Raw genomic sequence first — 21,422 nt, forward strand, 5'->3', positions numbered from 1 at the left:
CCCACTACTGGTTTTACTTTGATTATGAACATTTGCAGCTGTCCTTTCCTCATTTACCTTACTTAGCAACTGCTGGCTTTGGGGAGAAAAAAAGCTGCCTGATTTGTGTATGAGAGTTCTCAGTAGCAGGCAATTTACCATTAAGGTAAATAATAGTAGTGACAAGAAACTAATGACCATAACAGAATTTGAGTGTTTAAATATTAAACATGTGTGTCTTTTGCTTTCTCATTTAATCCACTAATAGAAAAATAGGGTCAAATAGGGCAAGTCAAGGGAGGTGATCTTTTACCTCTGCTCAGCCCTGGTGGGGATCTGGGGTGGAGTACTGAGACATACTGGGGTGAAGCAAAGGGCCACATAGATGAACTTGAGGTTGACTTTCCAGTGTGAGAGTGATTGAACACTTGACACAGGTTGCCCAGGGTGGGTCTGTCCTTGGAGATACTCAGAAGAGGACTGGGCATGGTCGCAAGCAAATCTGCTCTAGTTGTCTGTGCTTTGGCAATTTTCAGAGGTCACTTCTGGCCTCAGCTCTTCTGTGGTTCTGTGATTTAGAAATAAGGAGGCAAGAAGGTCTAGGAAAGCCACATGGAAAAACTCATGTTGTTAAAATGTTGGAGCAGAAGTTGCTGAAGTTTCTTCCTGGAGAGCAGAAGGGATGGGAGTCCAGTGGTATAGGAACTCCAGCTCAGACTCCTTTGTCTCATCTGTATTAACAAATTAGAGATAGGTATGAAACTCATGGTTAAATTGCTAAAATGCTGACAGGCACAATAACTTTAGCCTGTGCTTGACCTCTCTCCCAGCTGGTTCCTAGGTATGGCTCTGTTCACAGACAAGCCAATTTCTGCTCTACTCAGGCAGTCTGGATGTGGTAACCCTGTTTTGGACAGTAGGAGAGTTCAGCAGTAGTATGTGGGCTGCTCTACGGCAGTCAGCCTCACTACCAGAGAGTGTTGCTAGATGTTTTTAATTTGCTAGCACAGATGTAGTGTTAAAGTCTAAGTGCCTGGAACCATTGCTAGCAACCCGAAGAAATGTCTTTTGCGACAGCTCTAGCTCCTGTGCTTTTAGGCTTGTGGATCAACTGGATTTTCAGGGCAGGACCTCATCAATCTTTTATAACTGATAGGGAGCCATGAGACTAGACACTGTGTCTGAGGCAGAAACTCCCAGAGACTGAGGTCCAAGTATCAGAATGTCTTGGGGTGACTTTATGATGTGTATCCCCTATCGCTGCCCTATGCCCTGAAGTTAATTTTGTGCCTTTCTATGCCTTCAAACTGAGCCTGAGTGGGGGGAGAGGGAAAAAAAAACTTTTTCAATTTATTAAAAATTCAAGAACCTTAAAAGACACAAGAAGACATTAACAGGCATATTAAAAGACTGGGGGGGGAAAAAAAGAGTTTAAAAGACATAAAAGTGTTTGCATGGAGAAGGTATATATTTTAAACGTTGAACAACAAAAATAGCTAAGCTCTGTTGTTCCATTTTATTTCTTATTAAAGCAGAAATTAAACAGCTCTGCTGACAGTAATCCCTATACCTATTCTTTGTAATATATCCAACTTCTCATCAAAATAGAACATTTAGTCTTTCTTGGGCAATGCACAACTTGTGTATTTTTAACTTTGACAAAACCAGGTTAATTCAGTATGCCCTCAAACTTTCTTTTCTTCCCACTTCCCCCCCCCCCCCCCCCCTCCCCCGCCGATATCCTTTTACTCCATGGAATGTCTGTCTTGTGAAGATAGTTTGTTTCATCAGGTACTTATCGTAGGCTCCACCATAGCCTTTCACCTTTTGGATTTCAGTGGAACTGGGGATGTTCACTGAGTCTTCAGTGTGGGCAACTGTCATTCCAATATTTTAGTTTCCACTTGAAAAACATGCTTAGCAAACTTGGACTATGGTATGCAGAGATCTTTCTTTGCTTTTGTTGACCACTGCAGTGCTCCACAGATGCCTTAGCTTTCTCAAGTGATGTCTTCCTATTCTTGAGTAGAGTAGAAGTGACAATGCTCGACACCTTGGATATCTGGGTTTTGATGAAAAGGCAGAGAGAGCTCTGTCAGTCAGAGGCTCACGTGTGCTGGTGCAGGAGGACAGACAGATGAAGGGGCCTGGCACAACTGAGCTCTTTTACAGACTTGATCAATGTGTTTGAAGATTTAAATCTGTTCTGAGTTTTTGCCGTTTTAAGCAGATGCTTAAGAGTTGCTTTAAGCATTTGGAAATGCTCTCATTTGAATATTGAAAGTGTTTTTATTTTGTGCATTTGTTCTTGTGTTGAAAGCTATTTATGGAAGGAACTCTATGCTCCTGTCTGGTAGTATACTTCCACCAGAGTGTAAATATCCATATGAAGCCCCCAGGAGTAATCTTAGTACAGGCAAGGAAATATAATTACATATCCAAGAGACATTTGCAGCACAGTTCCGTTTTGACAAAAGACTTATGGCTTGCTCAGCTTTAAAATACTGGGTTTTTTTTCTGAAATATTCAGAAAATACAGTTTTTGGAATCTAAAATATCTTTTTAGTGTAAATTTCAACAGGCTTGTAGAGGAAACGATGTGCTTTACCAGTGATTTCATGTGACTTGGCTGGCAGTCAGGGATTGTTAGTCACTGAACTGCTTCAGAGGCTCCAGGCTTCTTCCTCACTGAGTTGCAAGAAACTGGTGGAAGTATACCTTTCATTTCTATGAAGAGACAGGGTTGGCAGGATCATTGTGTGCATAGATTATTAGTAAATCTGTAGGAAACAAAAATAATCTAACTCTCAATGGAAAGCTTAGTGATTCTGTGGAAATTGAATTAAAGTTGCTTGTAAATAATGAAGTAACTAATTGATGTATTCTTAATTCATTTTTATAAATTGAATTATGATAATTCACTATATAATTATAATTATGTTTGCATGTGTGAAAGGCTTTATTAGTAATAATCTGTGTGTAGTTGTAACAAAACTTGGTGACAAAGTCACTAGGACTGTAGTGAAATAGCATTTTTTTGACAAAAAGGTTTTTTTTGTCAAAATGTAATTTACCAGCTGAAATATATTCCACCAGTTTAAAGGAATCTCTGTGGTCTTGAAACCTTGATTTATTGACTTGTTAAGATGATAGTTTAATGGTTTTAGTGTCTGTTATTCTAGCAAAGATGTGGCACTGATCATGCACTGACAGGATAAATAATAGTTTCTCAAACATAAGACCAGTTTTAGGTGTTCACATGCAAGCTTCAGTTGTGAAGGTATTTTCTGCAATTGTGAGCTTCAATATAGCAGCTAAAAATAGTTTGCTTTGCATTTTCTGTCATCTCTGTTTATCTGTTACTCAAAGGCACATATTCAGTTTTATTCTGAATGGATTCAGTTGCCCTCTGAGGGCTCTGGCCATGGAGGATGTAGCTGATGGGTTTGCAGAAATATCATAATAGGTCTAGAAGGGGCTCAGACAGTGACACCTGACAGATCTGTGGCCGCAGCATTTAGGAATAAGAAGGAGAGTTAGGAGATATTTCACTGTCTTTTTTTTTTTCATGGTTACGAATACCTTCCCAGGCCTTCTGTGTTCCTGTGGTGTAAATGCTATTTAATGACTAAGCTGTGTGATCTGAAGCATGAGCTTTCTCTTTCATCTTACACATATCACATGTCTTTTCAGTATTAGTTCAGTGGCTTCCTTTCTTCTCCATCTATCCCACAATTCACCTTTTTGCATTTGATCTGGCAGTATGATAGCGTATCTGCTCTGACATACTGAATTTTTACATACCTCATGGAAATAGCTTTTTCTCTGCATTTTTCTGTAGTTAAAGTACTTGGTTTATGCTTTGGGCAGGCTATTTCTGTAAATTGGCTTAGGAATTGCTTGCATTCCTCTTATATGTGATTTTGTTTGTGCCTGTTTTACATCCTAAAGCATTAATTTGTTAGGATGTCAGCAGCCATTCATCAGCTGTTCTCTTCTATCCAAGTGGGGAGATGGAAAACATTTTTTTGCCTTTTGACCTGAAGTTTTTGAGGGGCAGATCTTCAGTCTAAAAAAATGAAAAGCTCAGGAGATGTTACCAAGTTCTGCTTGTTTGCAGAGAAGTTGTGGATGCCCTGTCCGTGGAAGTGTTCAAGGCCAGGTTGTGGCCTTGGGCAACCTGATCTAATGAGTGGCATTCCTGACCATGCCAGTGGGGTTGGACTAGATGATCTTTATGGTCCCTTCCAGCCCAAGCCTTTCCATGATTTTATGATTCTATGGTTTTAATAACTTTCTCTGTGGAGACTTGTGGAAACCATTTGGATGACATCCAGTGCAGTTGCTTCAGTCTCTGGAACAGTATTTGGGTGGAATTTAGGGTCTGTGTCCAAGAAAGTGATGAGAAAGCTCATGCTCTATGAATGACATAAAGCTTATTCATTTGCCTGAGTCTTTAATTGAAAATAGTAAGAGCTGTGACAGAAACCCCTGTACTATAACAGGAAGATAACATGGTAGTATTGTTTCAAGCAGGGAGAAAAGAGAGAAACCAAAGAAGAGAGAGGACAGTCTTTGTAACAATAATGATGGAGCATTTAATTAGCAATGGCAACTGCACCTGGTTCTAGTAAAAATAATTAACAGTCCATGAGGAGCTGAGAGCATAATGTATACAGAAATTCTGTAGGTGTTGGCAGGGTATTAGTGAAAATGTGACGTGGTTGTTGCTTTGTCATGATAAATGCATAAAAAGGAATCTGTGATTTGATTGAATTACACAGGCTTTAGAATTTGGAGCTTACAGACCAGATCTTCTGTGACATACGACATCCTACACCACATCGTGAGGGGCCTGTGATGTCTTATGTAGAACTGTATTAAATTAAATTGGTAATACATTGCCTTTTGCTGAGGATTTACATTAAAAATTACAGTGTTTGCTTTTGCACCCTTGTACCCTTTCAGCAGAGTAAGCCAAAGCAGTCTCTACTGAGAGTATTCTTAATTTCTGAGCAAAAGCTAGAGGTATAATTTAGTAATTTTTTATAGGCAAATGTGCTGTAATATGAAATTGTTTTACACTATACTAGTATAAACTATCTTTTATAAACTAAATAAATAAACTTTTTTCTATTAATACGAATTCTGTAGAAATGGATACATTAAAGGAGAGAGAGACATTTTATAAAGCTGCACAGTTAACATAGCTGCTTAGAATTTACAGTATGTGAATAAGCAAATAGTAAAATTTTCACCTGACAAAAAAGCAGCTTTTCCTTTTTTTACCTTTAGCACATACGTAAACATAATTCTGTTTAATGTACTTTTTTTTTTACTCCAGCTTGGAGTTGCTGATGATGGCACCATTTTAGGGGACAAATGCTTAACACACTTTACAGTTAAACAGGTAGCAATATGAAGGCATTGAAGATGAATTGTTTCCACCTTCCTTCTGGTCTCCTCTCCCAATTCTTAATAGAGTCCAAATTACTTTAATTGCAGTATCTGAGGTCTGCTTCCATAGTTAGTTGCAGAAATGGTCCCTCTGAAGGGACTAGGATGGAGTTGGCTGAGCTCTCCAGGATGACACCCATAGCTCTGAAGGAGTTCAGTCAGTTATGACTCCAGCTTTGATAGACTGATGACTTGGCAGATGCCTTTTGGCTTTTAGGGGTATTAGATCTGCCACTCCCTTGATAGCCATCTAAATAGTTTTTGCAAGGTCAAGAAAATTTAGGATGTCTTTCTAGCACTTATTTCTCTTTGCTCTTACAGATGGCTTTTTACTGTCCCTGTGGTCCTATTTGCCATGTCTTGTATGACAGCTTTGGAATTCAGAAGCACCAATGAATTGTCCAATGAAGGTTGGCTTTATAGCTTTGCTAAAGAAATGAGGAAAAGCATAAAGATTAAAAGCTAGTAAACTTACACAGAAGAGTTAAGAAATAGAAAAAATGGAAGCTAGGAACTAGTACATATTTAGTTTCCCAGGTTTTGGCTTATACCTTCAATTTTAGGAGAGCGCAACAGCTGGACTCCAGTTTCATTACTGCTGTGATCTAGTGCTATATGGCCTCATAGGTTTTGAATGAATGAATGCATGAATAAGAATTTCAGATTTTTGTAGCAAGTATTCTTTCAGTCAATAGTTCCTTGGAAGAGGAAGGCTTAATGCAAGCAGTTGAGCAATAGATAATCACTTGTTCTTGATTTCTGATGTCATTGTCATAGATTTTTGGGATTAAAAATTTTACAATGAGACTTCTACCTTGTGTTGTATTTCTTGCACTTGAAAAGCTGGCAGAGAAGAAAGCATTATTAGGATAGATTCAAGTTTTATTTCTCTTTTGGTTGTGGCTGGTATTGTATCTGAAAGCTGTCTATTTAGATGTCCATTTAGATGTCGTGTTTAAATCCCCATAGTGAGTGCTACCAAACGGGAGCAATTACACTTTTGTAATTCAGTGTCGTGCTGCTTGAGATACTGATATATTGAGTGTAGAATAAACAATAAGAAAATTTACGAATTTTGTAAGAAAATTTGCCATTGCTGTATGCATGAATCTTTCTGACATCCTCTTTCTGACATCCTTAAAGGGGACAGCAAGATGTTGTTGGTGAAAAAACAGCCCATAGGAACTCCGGGTCATACTGTGTGTTTCTTTACTCTGCTAGATCAGCTGCTGTAAATTGACAAATGAGTTAGTGAGAAACTCAGCTTCAGTCTGCGTTTTTCCTTATCATACTCAATGTCCTTTTGTCTCCTGGATATTTTGAAAGAAGTAATAATCACAGTATCTGGAAGAAAATAATTTGGAAATGTTGGAATCATCAGCCTTTTGTTGTGCCACTGGTGATTACAGAGTTTTCTTAAACTTCTGTGGCCTTTTCTCTGTCTAGGTGATGTATAAGCCTGGGTGAGCTCTGGGTGAGCACTGGGTCATGTCCTGGGAGCAGTCTAGCAGTGGCAAATGTTAAGATATATGTACGTCTTCAGCAGATTTTGCTGTTGCAGTCAGATTTTTGTTTATTTTGTTTTGCCACAGTTGCCTCCTCTCAAGTTTCCCTGAACTTTCTGTGCATCTTTTGTCTATCCTTCTCCAGCAGTGGTTCTCACTTTTTGATCTATTGTCAATACCTACTAGTGTGCTGCCAATAGATTTCTACACAGCTCCAGGCTACCCTGTAGTTCTTGGTGTGCTACTGATTAATTTTCTTTCCCCAAGCACTGGAATCCCATAGCTGAGGAATAGGTAAATTATTGAAAGGGTGAATGCCTGGCTCCACTAAAAATTCTAGCAGTTCTGCTTTTGACATCCATGGTGCTTGGATTTTACAGTTTTCGATCTTTTTGATCTTTTTGCTGAATCTGGATGCTACTTGGCTGAGATCTGTATTATAACAATTCTTAGTATTATACGATAAGATATGAACTGTGTCCTCCTCCTGCTGTATTTTTTCAAATCTTTAAAATGAAAATGTTTTGACCTGAATTTCTCAAGAAGCAAGACTTGCCTGTCTCCTTAACAATGTATCTTTCTATGTATAATATCAAGTTGCAAAAGAGAGATAAAGGAAAATTATAAGAAATGGGGAAAAAGCTAATATCACCTAAGAGCTGTTGTTTCCAGTTAATTGTTCATTTTTTTCAGCCTCTAACAGAGAACAGTAAGGCACTAACCTGTGTCTTGGGGCCAGATACAGTCAGAATATTTAATGGGGTCCCTAACCTTAGATTTTGAAGGGAGCCCCAGATATGGGTTTCTGTAGCTGTGTATCAAGTGCCAGTCCAATAGCGGAATGCATGATGTGCAACATGTGCCTGGTTTTATGTGATATGTGGCCTTTCACTCACTCCAGGAGCAAGGGTGTTGTGGCTTACCCCAAGATGCAAGTGGAATATCCTTACTTTTTAAAATTGATTTTATTGCTTGCTAAATCTCCTGCAAAGCAATACAAGCCCATCTTTCTAGGGGATTTTTCTCATAAAAAGGAACTTGCATTTAGCTAGCATATCGGAGGAACTTTCTTTGTTACTTCAAGTAAGAAGTACAGATACAGAAATTGAATATTTGAAAAAGTAAGTTCCTTGCAAAACAGAAGGCAAATATTGAAAAATGTTTTCCCAAGCAAGCTAATTGCAGCCAGAGCTCTTCATACAGAGGGGTAGATTCAGGTAGACAAAGAGAACACCATGTTCCGAGTAATTTCTGGAGAATTGTGATATATTTCTTGTTCACTTCATTGCCCAAGTGCTGGCATACCAAGGCTGTATTATCCACTAGTTACATTATTCCTAACACAAAAGCCTTTATAATTGCATGCAAATAAGTGATCTTGCACAGAAAGCTCAAAACGAAAGAGAAAACCCAGAGAAATCCCTCCTGGAGCTTCAGAGCAGCAAGTGCAACTGAGCACGAATTTCAAATCAAGTAGTCAGCTGTGGGCAAGATTTCCCTCCTGCTGGTTCTTTCTCTACTGTTGTGGATCTTACATGTCTTTCTGTGAATGACACGGTTTCAAGGTAAGGAGATGAAAGCAGTCCTGTGCCTCTTCAAACTGCCAGTTTAAACACTCCCTAGCTGAGCACAGCTTAATACCTTGTCACCTTTATCCTGGAAAAATTATTTCGTCTTGTGTCTGCTATATGAGACTTAATTGGAAATCTGTATTTCTTCTCTCTGTTTTTGTGCTGTTTGTTGATGTGGGCTCAGATCACATTTACCAGATTGGGCCCTTGCAGGTCTAATATGGAGCTTCCCTACCTGTCCATCATTTGTGAGCTTGGGTTGCATCCAGACTGCTACATCATTATTCACTGTTTAGTTTCAATTTACAATTTTTGCATACACTGGACTGAAGTGCTAGTTTTAAAAGGCTAACTAGTTTTCATAGTTTTCTATAATTCTTGTAAGATTGGATTAATTTTCTTATGTTGTCTTACAGGTTTATTTTGTTCAACTCTGCATTACTGCAACTGAAAATAAGTGATTTTTTTTTTTTCCTTGTTCTTTTAAACCTCTTTATTTTTTAGAGTTTGCTTAAATTAGAAGAAGAGTTATTTCGGACAAAACTTAGGAGAGGACGGATATCCTAATGTGACAGCCAGTGATGGCAATTGGTATTATGAAAAGATGTGATGGAGCTGACTCTCTGCTTGGGACAATAATTTTGATTTGTGTATTTTGTACCTGTTCTCTGATTAAAAGATATCAGAAATTTAATGTTGCGGGCAAATAGGAATAGGCATTTTAGGGGAGACGTAACTCAATAGAAATCTAGTCACTCTGACAAGGGTTATAATTCTGTAACTGAACAGTAAGAGTTAATTTACAGTTAGAAAAAACACACAAATCTCTTAATAATTTGTAAATGTTGATTAAGTCAGAGTGAGATATGAAGAAGGTAATTTCAGTAGATGCTTGAATTTATCTCCATCTTTGAATCTGACCTCTTACAAAAGAGACAAAGCTGAATCTTCATCCCATTCTCTCTCAGAACATTTTTCTTTCCTTTTGTTAGTTTAAGAGCATGAAAAAGCTGATGAAAACTTTATAGCTAAAATAGTATTTGGAAAAATTTTTATGTTTAGTCATTGGAAAAGCTAGGTAACTTTCAGGTACTTTCCTGAGTTCTCAGAGGCTTTACTGATCCTGTTTCCAAACACCGAAAAGTGAAGGAGTTTCCTCATAAGCAGCAAGAGATTGAGTTGTGGTTTGATTTATTAATCAAGCTGTGCAGCTGAGGCAGGCAATACAGTAACCCGCAGCAGAGACACCATACTGTGTATCCTGATTTGTTCTGGAACTTCTTGTATAGATCTTTATACAGGATTAATCCTAATAGCATTAGTGTGGTAAGACATATTGCTGAGTAGACTTAGACAACTAACAAAGACTTAAAACAAACAAAAAAATCCTTTGGACATTGCTGTTAAATAGCTGACATGAGATCAATCTCTTTAACCAATTCCTGGCTCTTTCTCAGACATCATCTTGGACAAAAGGGAAACTCAGCAATGGATTACCGGGGACCACTGTCAGCCTTTTGAACTAAAAGCTGTTGCCATCCAGTGACTTATCCTTATTCAGAACATTTTGATGAAATGTGGTATAGCTCTAATGTGATAGTTAAAAAAGCAGATTAGTGAATTTTAACACTTGTGTTTCAGCCTTCTATTTCAGACAAAAATATTGAATGGTATCGTGTATCTTAGTTTTCACATAATTTAATGTCTTAAATACTGGTAATTATCCTGAAGACATGCTATCAGTAAGCTTAAAACAAACGTGGAAAGCTGAAGATAGGATTTAAATTTAACACTAGTCTTTTTAATGCATTTGAGGCAAGAATTTCCATAAATTAGAAGGGATGTATCTAAACCCATGTCTTTCTGGTTTGGAATACCATGTGAGTGGTTTCATAAATCAGCTGCAGTTAAAATGACAACCCATAGTAGAATGCACTGCTAATTTAATTTTGCTAAATGATTCTTATTTTAATCACTGTAATACATTTTGATAAATGGTTTAGGTGATCAGTTTAAAAACCAATTTAAATTTCAGCAGTTTTGTTCACTTGTCATGTGTATTGTTTTCTTTCATGGTCAGGTGTAAATACTTTTCATTGGTAAAATCAGTTTACATAGTATTTTCAAGCATATTAAAGCACTGCTTCTTCAAGACTAGGGATACCTATTTTACTTGAAGTATGGAGCTAGTGCTTCTAAAATTATTTATCTTAGATACATTGGTTCTCAAGTGGTTTGCTTGGAATGTTGAAATACCTTTGAGCTTCTGAATTCTCATTGTGGAAGAAAGCATTTATTTTGCAAATGATCAGAAGTAAGAGCTGGTGAATGATAGGGACAAGGTGTATGTTTTTATGCTTCAGAATAGAGAGGTTTAATTTGAGAACCTGGGTTTGCAGTTCTCTGCTGCTGTTGCTAACAGGGTCCTTCGGGACTGTGGCTGAGACACTTGCCTCAGTGTTGTCTGCACAATTCCCTAGGGAACCAGGCAAAAAACCCTGGCTGAACTGGCTCACACTCCGTGTTCTCCATGTTAAAAAGGATGAATACATGTGATTACTGTGATTATACTAGCAGGGTCATGGTATGTAACCATGGTGTAAAGCAGTGCAGTGAAAGTTTATGCTTTCAGCATTCAACATGTGCATAATGTAATATTTTAACTGCGTGTATGGCAGGTGATATTTTTTTAGGGACAGGGATTTTGTCATCTACAGGAGCTATCCATGGATATCTCATGGCTGCTATGTGGAAGGCTGCTATGCTTTAAGGTGTGAATTGTGCACCATTGCTGCAATCTTCCTTGGGCATCAGCAAGCCCTGGCTGTGAGGTGGCTTGTTGCCTTTCCCATCTGCTCATTGCTGCTTTCCAAAAAGGGCTTATGACCCTCCTTGTGGCCAGTCTGGCATTTGTTTTTGCCTCTATACAGAACAATGAAATGTGAGAGAGAAAAAAAAAGAAAAAAAGAGAAGCCCTTCTGGAAGTATCTTCCTTGTCCCAAGATATTATACGATGCTGACACCATCTGCTTCATGCAAGACCTGGTGCTGTCTAGGCAAAGCCTAGTTCTGCCTCCCTGTGTGTTGCTGGAGCTGTGGCTGAGCCATTCTGCTGGCTGGCATTGTCTGGCTCTGAGGGGGGTGCTGGTGGCGGAGCCCCTGATTTGAAAACAAGTGAAGAGGCAACAGCATATCCAGAACTTGGTGCTCCCTCTGGCTGAAGCTCCATCTTGGGTGGGACTTTGGGAGGGCTTGTCTGTAACTCCAAAAGAATGGTCTGAAGTGTGTCATGCCTAGAAATTTTGTTTTCTAGTTTTCGGTGACATGAGCTTTCTGAGACAAGTGGCTGACATAATGGGTGGGAGTGTGTCTCACCATAAACTTAGAGTAGCATCGTTTGCCCATCTGCTAGTACCCAGCCGGGGGTGGTTCTTACATTTCTGTGAGGAAATCTTGCTTTCATCAAGGTATTTAATTTTTTTGCTCTTTCTATGCAGTTATTAGCCCTTGGGAGCCTGAAATCCCTAGGTTGTCCTGTATTTCTCCTCTGTTCTCCTTGTGCAACGACACTATAAACAAGAGGTGGTTCCACAGCCTCTTCGTGCAGGAGTCTACTCCATTGTGCTATGGTGTAGAAGTCTGGCAAGGCAAGATGTCTTCTGATGGGGGGATCAGGCCTGGAGCAGTGGACTTTTGAAGTTCAGGCAGCATTTCTCATCAATTCTTGATTTTGCATTTCTGAGGAGGAAACATTCAGCTTTTGGCTAAAACCTGAAATCCTTCTTAATTTTTCATGCTTGTTTTATTTTTTCAGAGAAAAATAAATTATTTTTTTACTGAAACCATGTACTTCATGGAAATAGAACTTTTACACAGAAGACTTTCTAACGAAATACAATTTTGATAGAAAATATGTATAATCTTTGCACAACATGGAAATTTTATGATGAAGCCGTAGCAACAACATACAACTAGTTGCTGAAAGAACACACTAGAGATAGCCTGGAGTTTGACCATGGAAATGTTTAATACTGCATATCTTCCATCTTCAGACACTTGCTGCTTACTCTCTCTGTGGACCTAATGCTGCAAATGTTATTTTGTCTGTAATCAAGCATGTTGTCTTGTATTCTGAAATGTTGGAGGCACAAATGGGGGAGCTGGCAGACATGGGGAAGCTGCGAATGGTAACTGACGTGAGTGCCTCACATGGTAGTAAGGTGACCATTTTTGTTTCAGACTGAAGATGATGGAAAGTAATTAGTAAGAATCAGTTTACTTGTAGTGTTAGTGGCTCATAATAATATATCTAGTTTGGGATGTGCTGTTTCATTTTGTTATTAGCTTATTTTTTGTGGTCTTTCCTATAACAGAACTTCTTGTTTGACTGCAAAATTGCAGGATAAATACATGAAAATTAAAAATTAGTGGTTCTGTAAATGAGGAGGGTTTGACTGCTACAGTTCACAGAATCATGAAATGATTAAGATTGAAAGAGATCACCAAAGGCCATCTAATCCAACTTCCCTGCTCAAGCAGGCTTCCCTAGAGCATGTTACCGTAAAATGCCAAAGCAAATAGTAGGAAGGTATTGTAAAGGTGTAAAATTTCAAATGGAAAGAGAGATGCCTGATAGATGGCAGTTCTGAGACACTCCAGCATTTGGTACTGGATATTACAGTCCTGTATTGATGTATTTATTGTTAAAGCATTTGACTTTCCTCTACCCGGAAAGTACCTGCCTTGATCCTTCTGGTTCTTACACTAAAGGATTAAAGACCTGTGGTACTCCAGCTGTACCCTCTTATGTAGTGTCCATTTCTGTAAAACAATTACATTTTAAGGGCCTTTAGTTTAGTCTTTGTCCAGCACATGACTATAGCAAGACAATGCAGTTAAACATAGTTTTGATCACTCTGGTGAACGCAAATTTTGGCTGATGAGTCTTTGAAGTCAGTGGGCAGGACGAATGGGTGGGATTTAGACACATTACAGGAAGTCCTTCATGTTGTTTCTGTAAGGCATGTCTGACACAATATTTTCAGAGTAAATACATGTAATTCATAGCATACTATGAAAGAATTCTGTACGCTGTAGGAAAGAGTGCTGGGATGCATTTGACTTTCTAGCATGTGCAAATATTTACTGTTTGGCTTTGTGTTTCTTCTTCTAGACATTACCCAAAGCAGTCCTTCACTACAGTGGCTGATACACCAGAAAATCTTCGCCTGAAGCAACAAAGTGAATTGCAAAGTCAGGTAAATAAAATAATTATTTTGTCTTGTTAATATTACACTGTCAGTCCACTTCTTTATAGTTTTTCCAAGTAGTCGTAGTACTTCTTTGTACATACATAGTAGTACTGCTGTGCAATTGTAAAAAATATTTGTAAGTTGGTATAACACTGCAAAACTCAAGGTTTTATTTCTGTTCTCACTTATATTAGCAACCATACTATTGTAAGTCCATTGACATCACTGGAATCCTTCATTTTCAACAGTACATGAAGCATCTAAATAGTTTTTAATGTTTGAAGTCATATAGCTTAACTCAAAGGGTTTATTTTCCTTTGACAAACTACTGTTGTTAGCTTGCATTAAACTTCATCATAAAACAGGGTGTGATTAACAAACAACAAATTTGTAATTAGCAGATATTTAGAAGCCTTTAATATTTATCAACAATGAAGTGACTGAATAAGCAGTCTATGGGTCTCTTATGGCCTCTGTCAACTAATAAATGAGGCAGTCTGTAAGCCGGTTGTGATAAACACATTATCAATCAAAACTTATGTAGGTTAATAAGAAATATATTTAAATTAAAATGTAAAATGAAAAGGGGAAAACAAGAGAAGAAAATGTCAGAGAAGACTTAGGTGACCCAAATACGATGCTGGCTATCTACCATAATGTAAAGTTCTGATTGATATTAGTTCATGATTATCTGAAAATCCCTCCTCTCCCCCACTCTCCAGCATCACTTTATACTGTTTTAATTTATGTAATGCTGGAAGTTGTCCTGACTCTGTAAGATGATTGATAATATTTGATTGCATTTTATTTTATGAAAATTCCATTTTTTAAAAATCTATTGTGTTTTAGTTGAGATCTCTCATTATAAATTCATAGCTATCATTGTCTATGTCATAAAAACCTGTAGCAAAAATCAGATGGTAGACAACAAGACCTTTCTTTTTTGAGAACCTCTGTATAAGTTAATGGGTAAAATTGAAGGAGTGCTAAATAGAAATGGTAGCATATATTGGTGTGTTGTCTTAAAAATTCTTTACCTTTTGCCATTAGAGTTACTGATTATAAAACGTAGACAAATTATTTCATTCTGAAATTCTGCCATCTAGAAAGAGGACAGTTTGTGGTCTCTATGTTTCCTCTTGACTTCAGTGGAGTCTGCTTCATTTTCTTGTAGTTCAGTGGTTCTGTGTGCTAGTTGCCATTGTGTCACAAAGTTAACAGGAACTTAACAGTACTTTTTACAGGCCTTTTAAAAGAATATAAATTCTCAGCCCACTGTTTTTTAGGGGTTTGACAGAAAATGTTGGGATTCAGTAGAATAATGAAATTTTACTACTCTTTGCAGAAGATATAGGAGAAGTGGCTTTCCCTAACCTGTCTGAAACATGCATCTGTGACACTGTGGAAGCATGAGGAAACTTTTTTTGGTATTATTCTCTATTTGTAAGCTGTGAACTTAGTATTCTAGGACTGGATAAGCAGTATCAGCAAGAAACTTGGAGTCTGCCTATAAATAAAATTCATGCAACTGTTCACAATGCACTGTCATAAAATGTTAGATAAGGATCTACTCAAAACTTGGAAATGGAGAGAAACCCTTAATTTGTACAATGTGCCTTTTTTCAATATTGTTAGTCAACAAAAGATTTGCAGATGCAAATATAATTCTAAATAATAAGGGCACAAAATTCCCTACTTGAAAGAAAAGCCATAATGTTTTTGATCGTTATTTGCTTCCTTGTTGTTGATTTACATCTCGACTGTGTTAAGTAGTCTAACCTGTAAATCATTTCAATGCTGAAATAAAGATTCCTGGTACTTTTCCTTATCCAATTTAAATCTATTTTGTCATAAAATAGGACTTTAAATTCTGAATAGTTTCTGTAATACTTTGAAGAGTATAAGAACAGAGAAATTGCCATCCTCAATCAGTCCTATTGGCCGTCTAGTCCCTTGTCCTATCTTTTCAGAGAAAGTTGAAAGATTCCCAAATGAAAAAATACATGGGATATAATTTTGCATTGTTCAGGTCTCATTCTATGTCAGTGCTGTGCAGTAGAAAAGAGTGTGCATGGTTCAAGAAAAGCCTTTTGTATGAAACCAAACTTGGCTGGATAGAATCACATTGATCACGTGGACTACCTTCCAGTATTCATGAGCTGCTTGAGCCTCCTGCCAATGCATTTGGCAATTTGGGATTGAACAAATTCTGTGTTAGGTAATGTAAAAAATTATGTTAACTACTGAACAAGAAGAAATGCTTTTCTGAAGTAATAGCTGCCTCCTAGTTTCTAAGTAAACATCTTTAATGCTTTTAGTTCTGAAGAGGCACAACCGTGTGTTTAACTGCAGGACTCCAAGTGTTTTTTCAAAATCTGTAGCTTTAGAACTACTCTCTATTTTGCTCAGCGAAACATGAAGAATTGGTAAAGGAAACACCATTAAATGTTGAGTAAGCTAAAATACACGTTTTTGTAAATATGTTGTTTTTATTTTGATTTAAGCAGCAATTGACAGTGTTTTAAGTTGCAGTGCTGGGTCCTTTGTCAAAAATCCATTAAGGTCAGCATCAGGTGCCAGGATGTCATGTTGACATAACATGAAAAGAACAAAACAAAACAAAATACTGTTTTCTGGTGGAGTCAGTAGAAAATGGATAGCTCTTTGGAACACTTGAAAAATTATGTTGTTAAGAAGTCAAAGGACAACATTTGAAAGCTTTCCAGAGAACTCTGTTCTTCTATTTTATATAATATCAGAGCTTTTCCCCTCTTTAGCATTTCCCTTCTGTGGACTTTCATCCTGCTCTGTGGTTGGAAGGAGATACAAGTGCATTTTCAGAGAGGCAGTGTTTGTTCTCCGTTCCGGAGAACTCCACAGTCCAGTGTGCCTCCTGACAGGAGAAAAATGAGTTTGAAGGTCTTTCATCCTCTAAATAAAGAGTAGAGACAGATCCGCTATCTCAAACAAGATTTTTCTTTATGCCTCTCTGATGAAAAATGCCTGGCTTTTTGGGGAATTAGTGCATTCTCTTACTCCATAGCATGCAATGGATACTTTCCATATTCACTTGCCTCTCTTAGATAAACTCATCTGCAGAAGTTACTGATATGCTTATCTCAGCTTTGTTTACTTGGAAATTTCCTTCATGTACCTTAGCTACTGATCTCTCTAACTTTATAACAGTGTAAATTGCTCTGTGGCCTTTAGTCCTCATCTATGGCAATGCTGTGCACATCAAAAGCAGCAACTCCAGTTGAACTTGCAGAAAGAAACAGAGATGTTCTGCAGCAGTTCTTGGCAGGAATAATATCAAAGTGTCAAATCAAAGAGAGGGCTGATGTTTAAGGTGTGTTCTACTCCAGCACTTTCTGAGGACATGTACTTTCCAGTAACTGGTGGGGAACTGGATACAGAGTCACAGGTGTTGTCCTATTGTCTTCTTATCCTGGCCTGTGGTTACACACCCTGAGGCTGCTGTCCTTGGAAACTCCAAGTGCTTCTTTTCATATGTGAGAATATTTCTTGTGCTTCTCTTACAGGAACTTGGATAACTGAAAGTGAATCTGTGTTTCTTTAGGATCATACTTGCAGTTTTTCTTGATTAATAGAGTTCATAAAGTGCTGATTTTCAAGAAGTACCATAATGTCTTATGAGACATACGTGGATGAATCATACTGTCCTAACAATATTATATTTTAACAGTCCTTACTTTCTCAGGAATTGCTTTTGTTATATCTTTATCTGCCAACTCACACCAGGATAATCATGGTATTCTTGAGCATTTGGAAGAGAGTCAGCCTCAGAGAAGGGAATAAAAAATCTTTATGGTCAGATATTTGCATCTAGGATGGCCATGCTCCTCTTTGTTCAGGGTGAAGAAGAGATTGACTCTGCGTAGCAATAACGAGTGAAAGTGCAAGAAATGACAGGTGTAAACTGAAATACAGAAGACTTCATTTATGCATAGGGAAAAACATTTCTGGTGTGAGGGTGGATGAACACTGGCAGAAGTTGCTTGGAGACATTGTGGAGTGACCATCCTAGGAGATTTTCAGAAGAGGACTGGGCACAGTCCTAAGTAATCTGTGGTAGTCAACTGTGCTTTGAGTAGGGTGATGCAGTAGATGATCTCCAGAGTTCCCCTGCATCTTCAAGTCTTTTCATATTCAGTGATTTGTCTCTGTCCTGTCCTCTTTGACCATTTCTCTCATCTTCTTGCCTTTTCTCTTTGCTTCTCTATTTCAAAAATATGTCTTAGCAAACTTCCAGGCAGATTATTTTCATTAGCTTGATTTGTTAAAAAAGCCTTTTCAATTTATATGCACCTCTTTTATGAAATCTTTGGAATGAACTGCCACAGTGAATGCTATAGTAGAATGAAATGCTGTATGAATTACTAAAGCAGACATTGGATGGATTTCCTGGGGTACCCTGAGCGAGCTCATTGGAGAAGTCATGGAGAAAACAGTTTTTGGAGCTAGAGACAGAGATAAAAAAATGCTTTTTCAGCTGAGAAAAAGAGGAAGCAATATGATATGGCAAGCAGAAAGACCTTGTTATACCTTTATGGGTGATTTTGTAAGAAAACCCTGGAATGCAATTTAAAGATGGGACTTTTCTAGATAGCCTTCAGGAGCTGATTATTTATATATTCCTCTCTCCAGTTATCTGAGGATCTGAACCCAACCCACCCTATGTGTATGAGGAGAGGGGTGAGAGAGAAAGGAGAGTGCAGGCTTCTCAGGCATCTTCTTGCTATTATATATTTGTGAGTGACAAGTCCTGGAGACATTGACAAGTCCTGGTTGGTGCATTAAAATAAACCCAGACTGCCTGCAGAAAGCTCTGCCCTGCTCCCCTGTGAACCCCTTCACAGTAGTATTTTGTAAATCATGCTCACCTACTAAATGTGACTTTTTTCAGCTCCTGGTTTGTTCCTTCTTTCCCTCTGAAGACTATTTAAATGGCTTGTTTTATCTGCATGAGTGAAAGGCATAAAAATCATTCTTGATGTGAATAAGACAAAGCTCCAGAGGAGTGCAAGAAGCAGAATAAATTTCAACTTTCTGGGAAAATGGTTGTCTCCTCTTCTGATTTTTATCTTGCCAAGTACATGAGGGATACTGTCTACATCCTATCTGCTCTGGACTGGCTCCTGTTACTGTGACACCATATATCTACACTGTTTCAGTTATGTTGTTTTTATTGTTTGTTTGGGCTTTTTTTCCCCCTTGCATTTACTTAGCCTGTAAGATTCAGAATGTGACTGTACTGCTTCCACTCCTCTCCTCTCCTGTCTGCTACTCTTTGCTGTCATAGGTGCTGAACCAGCATGTGGAGATAAACATGTCATAACCATGTGGTCAGGAGACATCAGAACATGTCTGACAAGACACCAAACAGGATGTAGTACTGTAATAGATAAACAGACTGTGCAGCAGAGAGGGAGTTTCCCTGTGGAATACATTTTTGTATTATTGACACATTTGTAGCACCCTGAAATTCTTTGATTTCATATGTGAAAATACAACTCTTCTACTGGGACATAAGATACAGTTATGGGCTACTTTTGAAATAGAAAAGCTGTTTGTCGTAGCTTTAAGTTAAGACAAGTCTTAAATCTGATTCCTGCTACTGACTGCATATCCTAATTTTTAATTTTTTTTTTTAAATCTGATATCATTGGCCTGTATAATTATACAGAATTTTATACTGACTTTCAATGGTAATGTACTGGTCAGTGTAGGAAATATTGCTTGTATAAAGGGGTCTAGATAGTAGTGGGTTTTTTTCATATTTTTGTTTTACTTGTTTATGAAAATAACTGTTTTTCTTATGATATTGACTGTTCTTTCCCCTGTTTTCTTTCTGGGTCACATCACACCTTGATAATCAGTAAATTAAGCTGTGTAGATAAAAGCAGTAAATTCTTTTTCTTTTTTCTGAACCTATGTTATTATGTGTATCTGCATTTATATCTAAGGACAAAATTACAGGTTTCAGTGCCTGAGCAAAACAACTGCTTCAGACTACTCTTTTTGTACTGTTTCTTCGTTTCTCTGAAAAAAGAACTGCAAAGATAATGATGAAAGGAGCACATTACAAAGCAAAGGTGAATACTTGCCCAAAATTCAGAAGAAACATTAGACAGACTTGCACACGAGCATCTGTGGAAAATGGTAACCTCTCTAACTTTTCAGCTTTTTGCTGTTGATTTGACGATACAAAAGTGAAAGTGCCAGCAATTTTTTTTTTTTTTTTGCATTAGTTCTTGCCCTGTTGTTATTAACCACAGTGATGTGAAAACCTTATGTAATTTGATAGGGGAAAAGCAGAACAGAACTGCATTTAAGGAAGCACAATAGTATCTGCAGAGTCTTGGAAGCAAGTAGCGCAAATTTCCTGCTGGCTAAAAAGTTAGGAAGTCTAGAAAGTGCACAGTCACAGGACAAAAACTGCGTCTTCCAATGCCAAGACTCAGAAGTAAGCTGCAAAATATATCAATATAATTAGATTAATTTTTCTAGTATATGTTAATGAGGAAATAAACCCATAGTACATTTTCTTTCATGTGTATTTCAGATGCACATAATGTTTAACTGTAAAATGTGATGGGATAATCTATTTACATGAGACAGAGGTAATTTTTGTGGTAGGATAAGGGCAGAGCGATCATGATTTATTATTAATAGTGTACTTATGAAAAAAAACATTTTTATAGGCTTTCTTATGACATTGAATCAATGGACAAGTAGGACATACTTAACAGAAAATCTTAGGATCAATAAAATCAAAAGTGATTCCAACTACCTTTACTTGTACAATCACAAGTAATAGAAAGGGAACAAGAGAGAGCTACAGAATTCATAGCTGTTATTTGTGAGTTGAGTTGTGGAATTCTTAACTGCATCCACACTAGTATTGAAATATCTATAACTTTTTAGAGGAGCAATTAATAAAAATAATAACTTAAAAATTGAGATATCAGAATTTTTATGATTTAAATACATTCACAAAATACTATAATCTTCAAAAAAAGTCCTTTTTGTTCTAGATGAGGACAGAATGGAGAACATATATGTTCTTTTTCATGTCTAGGTTCTCTTCAGATTCTCTTGAGCTTCTTTCTGGTTTTTACTTTTGGAACTAGATTTTTTTAAATGGTTACTCTGTTGCTTGCAACTGTGTTGCAGGTAATTGGATGCTGTGATTCTTTTTAGTTATGTTTTCATTGGATTACTGCGCAGCATTTCAACCCACATGAAGGAAAAATGCATTCAGTTTTAGAGAATTTAAAATAAAGTCTGAAAACAGAACAATTGTCATAATAAATCAGGCCTCCAAGGACTGCAATCAGGCACTGAGGACGTACCCATACTGTAGAGTACAAGAGGGTCAGAAAGAAGTTCCTAATCCCAAAGACAAACAGAGTGTGCTGGCTGATGTCCACACTGTGTATGGCTTCTCCCCCTATAATGGATACATATTTTTTTTCCATTTCATAGTGTTTAAGATGGTGTAAGAGCTGAATACCAGCCCATCAGAGTGGCATTCAAGAAGCATGAACCTGAACATGTGTGAAATGTGATGGTAGTGGGGAGTTTCTGGGGTCAGTGTCCTTTGGGTTGTGTGCAGTGACTGGTCAGGTCAAAGG

The 21,422-nt window shown here is 37.6% G+C and overlaps 1 protein-coding gene across 2 annotated transcripts in view; it reads left to right on the forward strand.

Annotated features, from left to right (window-relative positions):
- NEBL (nebulette) overlaps positions 1-21,422 on the forward strand; it is a 260,639-nt gene that overhangs the window by 62,433 nt on the left and 176,784 nt on the right. For both annotated transcript variants that reach the window (XM_048295474.1, XM_048295482.1), the window contains exon 3: positions 13,686-13,770. In XM_048295474.1, the coding sequence (XP_048151431.1) occupies positions 13,686-13,770 (85 nt within the window). The remainder of the gene's footprint in view (positions 1-13,685; positions 13,771-21,422) is intronic.

The sequence above is a fragment of the Corvus hawaiiensis genome, chromosome 1 (assembly GCF_020740725.1).
Source record: "Corvus hawaiiensis isolate bCorHaw1 chromosome 1, bCorHaw1.pri.cur, whole genome shotgun sequence".
NCBI classification, from domain to species: domain Eukaryota; kingdom Metazoa; phylum Chordata; class Aves; order Passeriformes; family Corvidae; genus Corvus; species Corvus hawaiiensis.